Below are 12258 nucleotides of genomic sequence, written 5' to 3' on the forward strand. Positions count from 1 at the left end.
CCGAAGATGTTGCCAGACACCCACAAGTGTTCATCACAAGTACCCATGAGACGTTGCTGCGCCAGAGTACACCCACGCCTCCCCCCTTGCGACAGTCCCCGCTGCGGTTGTCATCTGTGCGAACCGCCGCCACTCGGCCACAGTTTACAGCGCTATCAGCGAGACGAACGTCTGACTTGATATTGCACATCTTTGCTCAGCCGCGGGATGAGGGGAAGAGAACAAGCACCCTCACTCTATAGCTGCGTCACCACGCAGCGCCGCCATTCGGGAGCGAGACTGCTCCTCCGCCCGGCGCGTTGGGCTGAAACTTCTGGAACAGACGGTACACATGCCGCGAAAGGGGGGAGGAGTTAGCATTGTGTACCCGATTGCTAAGCGACACACTAAAGAACTTCTCACCCTTAAGTGTGGAAACTGGCTTGTCCCCAGACGCTCACCCTTTTTTAGTAAAAGGGTGCAACCAGTAGGGTGCAGATACCGCACCCTTAAAAAAGGGTGCCAAGCTTAAAATTTTAGAGGGTGCAATGGTTGCACCCTTGTCGAAGGGTGCAATATTTCCTTTGCACCCTTACTAAAAGGGTACTCGAAGGGTGCACCACATGCATATGGACTCGCATGAAGCAGATGCCTCGGATTGATGCGTGGCAAGAAATGTATTCACAAATGTATATAAATATTATAGGCCTGCATTTCGAGTCTTCATGATTCTGGCCCTCGAAAGATTGCTACAAGCAGAGGAACTTACTGTCAATGCTCGGTGACAACTCCACATCTCTTCCCGTGTTTCCACCAATGCATGCGAGAGTGAAAACAACTTAAAAAAGGTCAGTGCATGGCAATCAATATTCAGTGAATGATAATGTAACAGAAAATGCTTCCCACAGATGTAATGTTCTAGCTAAGCAATTTTTACGATCCCGTTTTAGACTATATACTGCTTCAGTTGAGGGCCTCTCTGCACATATCACAGAGGTGCTTGTCCACCATCCAAACATGCCTGCAAAGTATACGAACATATCAAGTAAGTGCAGGCTGATCCCTGAAACTGTTATGTGATTTTCCCCAGCAAAGGCAAATAGTATACACCTGCCGCATTGCGAGCATGCATATATAGAGTGACATCTATCAGTTTTGGTGGCAAAGTTTATTAACACTGTAACCAAAATACTTTGTTGGTTTACATAGTTGAACATCCCAAAATGACTTAAAATGAAATTTATTACACTGTATATCATGATGTAAATACAAACAAAACCACATCACTTAGTGAAATGCACCTCATTCCACTGAAATGGCTAAGAAATATTTTATCAGGTGCGAGACAGCAAAAATAAGCTTTCGATACAAAATCTGCATTATTGAGCAGCTGTCGAGCATAAATGTAATTTTAGGGCAACTTAAATGAAGGCACTCAATGTAAATGTTCACTAAACCATCAAGGCTTCTGTTATGCCCTCCTTAGACTGCAACACAGTAGAAATACCTACTTACAAATGGCCCCAGTGGCCATAAATTAAGACAAAATATTGCCAGATTTGTAATAATGAACAATGATGGAATACACGCAAGTGCACTGTCAATGAAATAACAGCTCAACAAAACTTGAATAGAGGCTAAATGTTGCATCGCAACTTGACGAAAGAACAAAGGAGAAAGGAACAGAGAGAGAGACAGATAAAGACAAAAACAGATTTATCACCAGAAAAAAGATATGCATTGGTTCGTGCATTGCCCTGGTTCTTTGCAATCTCTTTTTAGCTTTTGTAGACCACGCCCTTCAGCAGAGTTTTCATGTTGTATCTCCACGGGCACGGAAAGGACTTTTGCCCTACCTATCAGCACATCAGAACTGTCAAGAGAGCTATCGCTAACTGATGCTTGGGGCCTGCCCTCACAAAGTTGTGCCTGCATAGTCGAGTTTTAGTAAGCAATTACACAGGTCGCTGTCTGCCGGTTATCCCTGCACGGTCATTGCATCAGTAACGGAAGCCCTTCATCAGAAAATCAAGTGAGCATGCTTGGGAAAAAGATTGCGCCACAGAAAATATGGTTATACCTATTGTGGTATCGTATATGCATAAGGTTGGCCACCACGTGAAGAAAGTAGTGAACAGACATGGCATGCCGGTGGTGTCCTTCACTCCGAAGAAGTAGGCCGAGCTGTGCTCACGCATTTCTATAGTGTTGAAAACCGAGCGTATGTAAGAAGCATGCTAACCGGTTTGTCAACTGCTGCATGGGGGTCGTTTATGAGATTTTTCACCTGGGGGAAGGCATACATAGGCCAGACCGGGTGCTGTACCAATGACCGGACAGGGGATCATTTGCAGGCTTTAAAGCACATTGTGCGAACTGTACTGCGTGCGAGCCGCAACTGAGAGACGTTAAGATCCTGGGTAGAGGCCACGAGAAGCCACAGAATATGGGGGAATTAATATCACACTTGCCTGGCTTTTTTGGTGCAAGTTCACACAAGTTTTGCCAAATTAATGCTTGTGGCAAAGCATAACACAGAAAACTGCATTTGTATCACAACACAACCGTCCTAACCCCTTCTACCTGTCTACAAATAATAAACAAGGGAACTCAATACAAAAGATCACAACATACAACTCAGCCTCTGTAAACATGCATATTTTGGTACACTTTGTTTAGAAATTTTGTAGCCACCGGTCTTGGTGCACTCAATGAAAGGCCAAAAAAGAGCCGCTCCAGCACAATAAAGGTGTTGAACAACTTGCGGTTGTACTGGATGTTGAAAAGCTAGTATGCAGACATAACAGCTGCCAGTCCCTCTTCAGCATTTTTTACGGAGAACAGTTTATCCCGGTCCACCCTCATATGCAGCAGGTTGGCATCCTCAAAGTTTTCTCCAGAGTACAAGACGCAAGGGGTAGCTGGAACACTTGAGTCCTGAGGGGGCAATAAAATATTGCATCAGCACCTACTGCGCATGAGGTATTTCCTCATAACCACACTTTGATGCACTCTTTGTAAAGCTGCTTAAGGCTGTAATACAAACAACGTTAACACAAATTGCTTGTTACACAGTTGCGCCTAAAATATTTATGCCCCATGGAATTATTTCGATGAAGGCCATTATGTCCACAATCTTAACTGGCAACTTTATGTTTCTCACTCCTTAAACAAAATTTACTCAGGTTAACATATGACTTAAATTGAACAATGGTGAAAGCAAACAGCACAATTATCTTCCCAACTGGAATCTGCAAGCTGTTTAGAGACTCCATTAAAAAATTTGTTATGGGGCAGTGGAGGTTGTGTGACTGTACTGCTTCTGAAGAAAATACAGTAGGTATGCGAGTATGGCGTAGCCTTTACTGAAACGCAGTATTACATTTCTTTTCATGCCACTACATAGGAAAACTATTTGACTGTCATATACAGTGTGACACCATCTCCTGCGAACAGTTCTAAGGCTTTTTGCCTCTACTGATGCTGCTGCTGCTCTTTCCTTCATCAAGTTGTGAAAGCATTTTGTTCCACCCATTCTTAAATTAGATTTACAGTTTATGTTTATGAGGCTTAATGTCCCAAAGCAAGTCAGGCTATAAGAGACACTGTAGTGGAGGGCTCAAAATATCCACCACCTAAGGTTATTTAATGTGCACTGACGTTGCACAGCACACTGGAGCCCTACTTTTCGCCTCCATCGAAAAGTGGCCGCTGAAGCCGGGATTTGATCCCGCGTTTATGGGCACCACAGTCAAATACCAAACCACTGCACCACTGCTCTGTCTGTTGCTCAATATAGGAAACATCAGGTATCAAGCAATCTTGAACTCGGAAAGAAAAAGATGTTGGCTTTCTATCAGACAGTATATTCAAAACAACGCAGGTCATCCAGTGGAAGGTTTTTAATGGACACATATAATGGTTCTCAGTAGAGTAACTCTAAAAATATTTACCTTCACCTGCTAATGGCAGAATTATTTCTGCAAAGCATAACACATTTTTGCAAGTGTGTTGACCAAATGGCATAGTACTAAAAAGGCATTGTTGCCAAAAATCTTTTAAATGACCTTACCTCCTCATGTAAGAAGAGAGTTGACAGAGCGTCCTGCTCCTTGACATTGCCAGACAATACGCGAAGGACTGCGATGGTCAGGATGTCTGAAAAGGAAGTCACATTGTCAACAATTGAATCCAATTTTATTTTATTGGCACCATACTAAACCCCAGTACCCTATGAAAAGGTTCCCTTTTCAGAAAAAGGATTTGGTTTTGTGAGCTCCTGTTCCTATCAGTCAAAGAATATAACGCGAGGCTATCCTCTTAATTACATCTATCACAAGTTGAAAGCATTTCCTACAGATTTTCAAATTGGCTGTTTTGTAGCTGCTATGGAATTCAATATTCTCATTATAATCACACAGCTCTAATATTGTTCCCATTTTTTTTTTCATCTGAGGCCAATAAACTGCAGCTCCAGACCAGATACAGGCTGTAAACCTAAAAACACTTCTCCAAACAACCAAATGTAGCAATAAGCAGCAATCGTCATGTCTAGTATCATATCTATGAAAGAAACCATTCAATAGGATAGGATAGGAAATACGTTAATTTCTCTAGGAAGGTCTTGTAGTAGGAGCAGAAGAGGTCCATCTTCCGTCTTCTCACAGGGTCAGTGGCCCTATTCCAGGGCTCCGCTGAGCTTCGCTGCTCGCTGGGCGTGCTGGATCAGACCTAGTTGGCAATCCAGATCGCCGCTGGATTGCCAACTTTCAATAATATGCTATATACAGTAGGCCTAAAATGTGCTATTTAAAGTCATAACACCACTTACGTCGTGTTCGCAGCCTTTGTGGATCCATGTCACGGGCTTGTTCCAGCAATGTCATGGCATTTGCTTCGCAGGTGATTACTTTCTGTTCAAGTTTAGCAATGCTCTCAATGCCACTTGCAATCGAAGCTGATGGATCAATTTTTGTAAGTATCTGGAAGTCGCTGCAGAACTGAGAGAAAAAATGCACATTTAACTGCTTTGGAACAAGAACCTAGCAATACAGAGCAGTGAATTCTAAAAGTACAAAAATGTATCTCAATGAGACTCTTTGAACACACACACAGATATATATATATATATATATATATAATATATATATATATATATATATATTATATCAGACAATTGAAAGGGAAATGAGAGGCTTGTTATTAAAGAATTTAAAGGAGTGAACAGTGTAAGAGTGCAAGGCAAACGTTTGGTTTCTTCCCTTTTTTTTTATGTTTATACTGTTGACATTGACACAAATTAGTCTTATGGTGATTATCGGCATAAAGAACATTAAATGCAAAGCAGAAGGAAAAACTGTGCCGATGGTGGGAGATATACACATATATCTGTATTTCTGAAATAAATGCCAGTTGCTAATCAGTGCCTGTGTAGTGTTCTCGCTTCATACTGTGTTAGCGCTGTTTTCACCATGAAATAAAATAAATTGCCGAACCCTCCCAGAATGCATCTCTGCATCAAGTCACCATATTTTATCCATGTCATTTTTTAAGTTAAGTGCTTCATTTACAGAGATTGCACCATTTGCATTACAACTCACCAAACATGCACTAAGTTGCCATGAATGAAGGTGGCTCCCCAATCAAGGTGAACGATAGATTTTCCACCTTTCACTGGCATTCACAATACCTGACTTACCCTTTCGAAATTCATCACGTAAGGGTACTTCATTTTGATGTCACGCACATTGCTTGTAGCAAAATCAGAGATCCTATCTTTCGATGTCAGCTTCAGCCTTTCCTTCATCTCCTCTTCATCAGGCGCAGATTTCATATGCTCACACATAAGCCATTCAATATGCATTGCCAAGCTCTCTTCGTCTTCGCCTGGCATTTCACACATTGCAACGGCCTGAAGGAAGCAACACAAAGTAGCTAAACGTGATATACACTTGCACTATGCAAGGAAAAATTCATTATCTTCTAATTGAAATTCTTTACCTCACTTTTCATATGCAATATTCTTTAAGTTCATAGTCACCATGAATTTCTTGAGTGATAGCAAGATGTAATTAAATGTATTAACAAATAACCTAATTTGTTTTTTCCACCTGCTAGACAACCATTCAACCAACCAGCAAATGATTATGACTAAATGCCAAAAAATATGATACATATAATATAATACTCATTTATTATTCTTATTGTTTATTATAGGGTATTTTTTGCTGCTACATGCCCCCCCCCCTTACGGTGGCTCAGTGGTTAAGGCACTCTACTGCTGAACCCAAGGACCTGGGATGGAATCCGGGCCACTTTTCGATGAAGGCGTAAAGCAAGGTGCCGGTGTGCTCTGCGATGCCAGCACATGTTAATGAACCCTAGTTGGTCGAAATTTGCTGGAATTCTCCACTACGGCATTTCTCATAGCCTCGGTCACATTGGTATTGTAAGCGCCATCAACCAACCCAACCTTTATGTTGCTACTTGTCTGATCTAATTTTGTTTAGTTTTGTCCAAAAAGTTTATGCATGCTCAATAATATTTGGAAGCATTAGCACATACAAATACTGCACACCTTGTTAGCTTTCTGTGCATTATGCTAGCTGAACAAATTGAAATATTGCATTATAGCGCAGAATTCTACTCACCATCTTTGACATCTTGTGTCGCTGGAGCTCACCAGTCGTTGCCTTGCTAGATTTTCTTCGTGCTGCAAATTTACTACGGTTTTCGACCACTCGTCCGACATGTGGCAGGGCTCTTCGTTGGTGCTTAAACCTGTACCGCAAGGCTACTTTCCAGGAGTCCTAAACATAGTAAAGAAAGGAAAGTTAACTGTGTACCTGCATGCAGCAGGATTCAACGACACTATGTTTTGTGTTTAACATCAGAAAGTGATTACTACAAAGGAAGGGGTTGAATTGAGATCTGGCCATGAAATAAAATTCATAGAAAAAAGGGCAGCTACAGCTATACAAAACACTGATGACATAATGAATGGCAGAAAATATTAAGGCATTGCAATTTTACTTCCTGATTATTCCAAGTCATGCATCCCATGTGGCACTCAAATTGCCTCTGGCTTGCTCAAAACAATTCTTTAGATATTATCCCTTCATAATGAAATCCTAAAATAGTTTTGCTGAAAAAAAAAGTTAGTGAGCTGAGCAATGTGAGCTTTTTCAAAAAGAAAGATGCTTGGAATCACGCAATAGTTAAAAAGAATTCAAATGTTTGAAAACCCTTGCAGAATTGTTTAATGGCAATTGAACAGGATTATGCTTTTAATTAAATATGAGGCATTAAGCTTTGTACTGAAAAATAATTTTATCATATTGAGAGAAAATGTCAAAATATACAATTTTTTTCATTTCTTTAGAGATATCAACTTGCTCTCGAGAATTTAGAAATAACCATAATGCTTCCAAAAGTCTATTACTTAACAACATTGTCACAGCTCCATAGCTATAAATAGCAGCAAAAGAACTGCCAAGGCTGCAAAAGATTGCATTTTGAGCCTTAAACACCCTTCACATTTACCTTCAGGTTGGCCAAGTAAAAATGCTAATAGCAGCTTAAATGCAGTTTTGTTTCCTTTCATTTCTGAAATTGTCATCCAGTCAACTTTTGTTTAAAGCGATAAAATAATTTTTGATGTTAGCTCTCGTGCCACAAGTTGTGCCGTCTTTTAAGGTCCATACAAGTTATATATGTGGTTATTTTATTAAATCTTCCATTTTTTCCACTGTTTGGTGCCTTATATTTTTGACTACGAAGCTAAAGAAGATATAATGTGACACTGGGCAGTTAGACTTCCATAGATTGTTTTTGCTTATAAAACTGAAACGAACCTACTTTGGCATTAGGGAGGCAAGAGCAGAAAAACGCGTGTATTCAGCATGCTGCCTCACAAAGACGAAGAGGGACGACCAGCCACAATGGCAGGCGTACACACACAAGTACTTTATATCTGAATATTACGAAAGCATTGCACGCCTCAGAGTGCAACGTGACCGAGCGAAGTGCACACCGGTGTGGTGAGGAACTCAAAATGGGCACAGGCGTTGAGCACGGCCCGCTTGCACAGATGTGCCTCAATCACATGAGCAGGCTCCTCGCATGATTACCTGGTTGACTACTTATCTTTCCAATGCCTGCCTACAGTGGTGACTTCATTTAAGCACAGTAACTATGCATTTCATTTGCTAACGGTGTCGACGGTTCTGTGCTCAGTGGTGAAGATGTGTTAGGAGATGACGCAACTTATGATGCGAGAACTGCACTTCAAATTTTTTTTTCTTGCTTTATACAAAAAGTAGATCGATGAAAAACAAAGCAACATGACTGGCAATAAACTGTTGTACTCAGTATACTATTGCATTGTTACCTGAGCACTCAGGATAAAAGTAACAAGCTTTTTATTGCCAAAAACACTCTTCAATTCTAGAATTTGTTTACCTTGATGTACACTGTTTTGTCCCCTGTAACAGTACTTATATTTAATAGCCATGTAGGAAACGAAGCTGGTTATTAACAAACTGCCGAGAGTAGCTTGATCCTTAAAAAATCAATGAAAATGGTACTTTTAACTTTTATAGTCTTTTAAAGAACATTTTTACCATGCAAAACTGCATGCCCACCCATCTAAAAAGATAACTATGAAAACGCAATTTTACATATACGTAAAATGTTTTCTCAAAATTTATTTTTTTAGCCTAGGACTCTTGGCATGGAAAGACCAGTCGGCTGCCTTCACTGCAAAATGAAGTCTTTTCACTGTGTTTGAAGATGAATCATAACCAGCAAATGTAGGTTGTAATTTCATGCACTGCTCCGCTCAAGGCATCAACTTTTACACTGTTACTGCATCTGCTAAATGTGCTATCATAAAGGATGTGCCCAGTATAGGTAGGTGTCACCAGCAAAAAGGGATATTTACTTACAGCTCCACTTCCTACAACATCCTTTAGCTGAGGGTATTTCTCGATCAGAAGTGAGGTGACTTTTGCATAAAAATTGCGGGTAGGGAACCTGAAAAACATTACCAAAATTAACCTTGTCTTATACCGCTGTCACACGGGCATTTCGAAGGCCCTCGAACCGACTGCCTATCGACTCGAAGGCCTTCGAAAGCTGCCACACGGGCGTTTTCAATGGCCATTGAGTCGATAGTCTATCGAGTCAACGGAACAGCTCAGAACTCTATCGAGATCTCGAAGGCCTTCGAACGTCGCGCAAGGTTGCTAGCGTTGACCCGAGGAGCGTCACGCCGTCACGCACACACGTGCACAGCGCGTTTACGATACAAAAAAGTGAACAAGCGTTATTATTGTATATCTTTAATTTACGCGGTAAATTATTAATACCCGTAATAGTTTTAAAATAGTATCGCTCTTTTTTTTAGGCGTATTTATGTACTCTTCTCTACTACTATCTGTAGCATGCACCGCCGAGAAAAACAAACACAATGAAAAGCACAGTCGTATGAACGTCAACGCGTTAAAAAAAAAAGAAAGCTGTCCTTGAATAACAACTAAACACCTGCAGTTACTAAAAAAAGGTAACAGTTATATTTTACTTTGCATTTATAGAGAGATTTTAGTTGTTTAAGCAAAACCGAAAGCAACGATAGTAGCGCCATAAAAGTTTGGCGCCAAACACCAGAACTATTTCAATAGCCTTCGAGTTTTGCCATGTAGCAGCGGCACAACTCCTTCGAGTTCGATCGCGATTGAAAATCTCGAAGGCTATCGACTCAATCGCCTTTGAAAATGATCGTGTGACTAGGGTATTAATTTGCCATCAGCTACAAATTACACAATTGCCACAATGAGCTGTGATTAGTTTGCTATCACCAATATTGCAATTTTCCTCAGAAATGCATGCAAGTAAATATTCAAAACTCGAGTCTGAACAGAGGTTAAAACACTGTTTTAAAGTAATTTCACATTTAAGGGTCTTCCCCTAAGGTCACTCAAATGATGGTCTGTTGACCTTTTTCATCACAAAATTGTCCTCAGTTTCGTCGATACCTTTTCTGTGCTGCTGGGCCTTCATTTATATAGAATTCATTTTATACCCTTAGCAGGGAAGAAGTCAGATTTACAAATGCAACTTCTTGCATAAGGATCTTACTGGACTGGTGGCAAGTGCATCAAAATTATGCAATGGTTTTAATGATATTGAAATCTGAAGTCGAGGACAAGAGGTGGAAAAAGTTTAAAGAACATCCAAAACATTTTTTTTATTGTCCACAGACATTTTCTTTGCTCACCATTTTCTTGAAATTAGCATGACTGTATCTCTGTATTGAGACATAATATAAATATGAGCTTTAGCAGTTTGATAGATAAGTGTGTTGACAACATAGTGTGAAATTGTTGCTGCTCTACCAAAAGCATTTTTTGAGATAAAGGTTTGCAAAGTAGGTAATATTTCATTTCCTAGCCCGATTTTGAGATTTTATAAAAGCCCCTATACTACTGGAAAAGAGCAAAACTTAAGTGAATACAAATGAAACATGCATATATTTAGTGAGACAATTTTCAGCTACCTAACTTGTACATTTTGTGTAATTCATAACCAAAGTTGGACAAAACAGCAAAGAAGATAGCCGTGGCACTCCACTTTTTTGTCCCTGTGCCCTGTGCCTCGAAAAGGGTTTTGGCAGCAAAACCAATTAAGGTCTTTTTTGCAGTCATCAGGCAACAATATATAAAATTTTGATGTAATTATACAAGGTAGACCGACCTTCTTCCTGCCCGTGATGATTTCAACGAAAACCGCCTCAATGTCGCGAGAACTAATTTCATGATCGATCACCGCTACGTTGCTTTTGACGAATGTAGTGACCCGGGAGTTTTCTCCCCGGCCACTAGCAAACGCTTGATATCCTGTGATCACTCCTTTGCCATTTTCCTGTAGGGCTTCTAGAGGTTTTTCGACTGTGTGCTCAAGATGGTGTTGCACTAACGCTCGCTTGCGCGGGAATCCTCGGCAGTTCCACTGTCATACTGTCGAATTAATCTTTGGTTGCGTTTTGCCCATATTGGAATTGATCAAGTATCCCTTCTCTCTCTGTTTGCCTCTCTGCCATAGCAGCAAGAGCCGCGTTTGTTTACATTGTTCCTGAATTCGGTTTATGATGTTGGGCATGCCTGTCTCGAGCCGATTGAGTCTCGCCCCGTATTAGGCGTCTGGTCTACGCTTTATTGCCGCCAGCGGATCCGTTTTTCCGCCTCTCCGTTTCTGCGGGGGAGGTGGTCTGCACTGTTCAGTGATCATTGCCTTCTCCTCCTTGTCTGACGCCGCGGGTGGTGTTAGCACCTTTGGTGTCGCAGGTGGAGGTGTCGGTTTGGCTACTTGTTTTGCGGGGGGGGGAGAGCCTGTGGAGGCAGGGGAGACCCGGAATTTGGCCGTGATTTGGTGGAGGTCCTGGGTAGGTTTCTTAATTATCTCCCTCAGTTCCTCGACTTCCTTTTTTAACTTTTCTATTTCTTTATCTTTTTCTTTGTTTTCCTCATCTTTAGCCTGGGTTACCCCACTGCTGAAACTCACGGTTGTACTGTCCCCGCTCGGGCTTCTCTTTTGGGTCCCTGGAGCTGGCCGTGGCTCTGGATTTGGACCCCGACCTGGACTTGGATCCGGACCGCTCCCTGCTGCTGCGGGAGCTCGAACGGTGACATCCGCTGGCGTCCTCCAACTGCGGGAAGTCCCCACTCTGCGCCCGCAAGCCTCCGCCCCTGTGTTGAGAATATCCGCGTTGGTCACGGTGGTCTCTTCTGAATTTCGAGCGTCCTCTGCGGCCGCTCTCAGCTAAGTGTGGTGTCGGGATATTGCTGCTGCTGCTGCGGCTGCTGTTCGGCGATTTTCTGCTCCCATTGACGTTTCTTGGTCTGGTAGGGAGTCTTGTAGAGCTCTCTGCACTTCTTGTCGCCAAGCGGATGGTCTTCACCGCACAGCTGACATTTTATTTCGCAGGTGTGTCCCTGATCTGGGCGCTCTTCTCCGCATCCTCTGCACTTAGCGTTATTGGGATCTGGGCAGACATCTTCGCGGTGCCCTAGGCGCCCGCATGCGTTGCAAACCTCGTATTTCTTTCTATATAATACACATCTTTGCCATGTAAATGAGAGTTTAACTCACCTCGGAACCTCTGGTTTTACAAACAGTATGAGCACGGTGGTTGGAGCTTCCTGCCTAGGCGCCTGGCTCCTAGCGTGTGGGGGGGGGGGGGTTGCCTTTGACCGTGCGTAGCCGTTGCACTATTTCTTCCTC

The 12258-nt window shown here is 42.0% G+C and overlaps 1 protein-coding gene across 1 annotated transcript; it reads right to left on the bottom strand.

Annotated features, from left to right (window-relative positions):
* Positions 1 to 1069: 1069 nt before the first annotated feature.
* On the bottom strand, positions 1070 to 11867 carry LOC146194606 (uncharacterized). The gene is made up of 7 exons (XM_084597461.1): positions 11539 to 11867; positions 8925 to 9012; positions 6630 to 6788; positions 5678 to 5890; positions 4811 to 4979; positions 4052 to 4137; positions 1070 to 2916 (listed from the first exon to the last, which is right to left on the bottom strand). Exons 1-7 carry the CDS (start codon positions 11664 to 11666, stop codon positions 2767 to 2769), a joined length of 993 nt encoding a protein of 330 aa, XP_084453587.1. The 5' UTR covers positions 11667 to 11867; the 3' UTR covers positions 1070 to 2766.
* Between the last annotated feature and the right edge of the window lie 391 nt (positions 11868 to 12258).

The sequence above is a fragment of the Amblyomma maculatum genome, chromosome 3, assembly GCF_055883805.1.
Source record: "Amblyomma maculatum isolate TAMU_Amacu chromosome 3, ASM5588380v1, whole genome shotgun sequence".
In the NCBI taxonomy this organism is placed as follows: Eukaryota; Metazoa; Arthropoda; class Arachnida; order Ixodida; family Ixodidae; genus Amblyomma; species Amblyomma maculatum.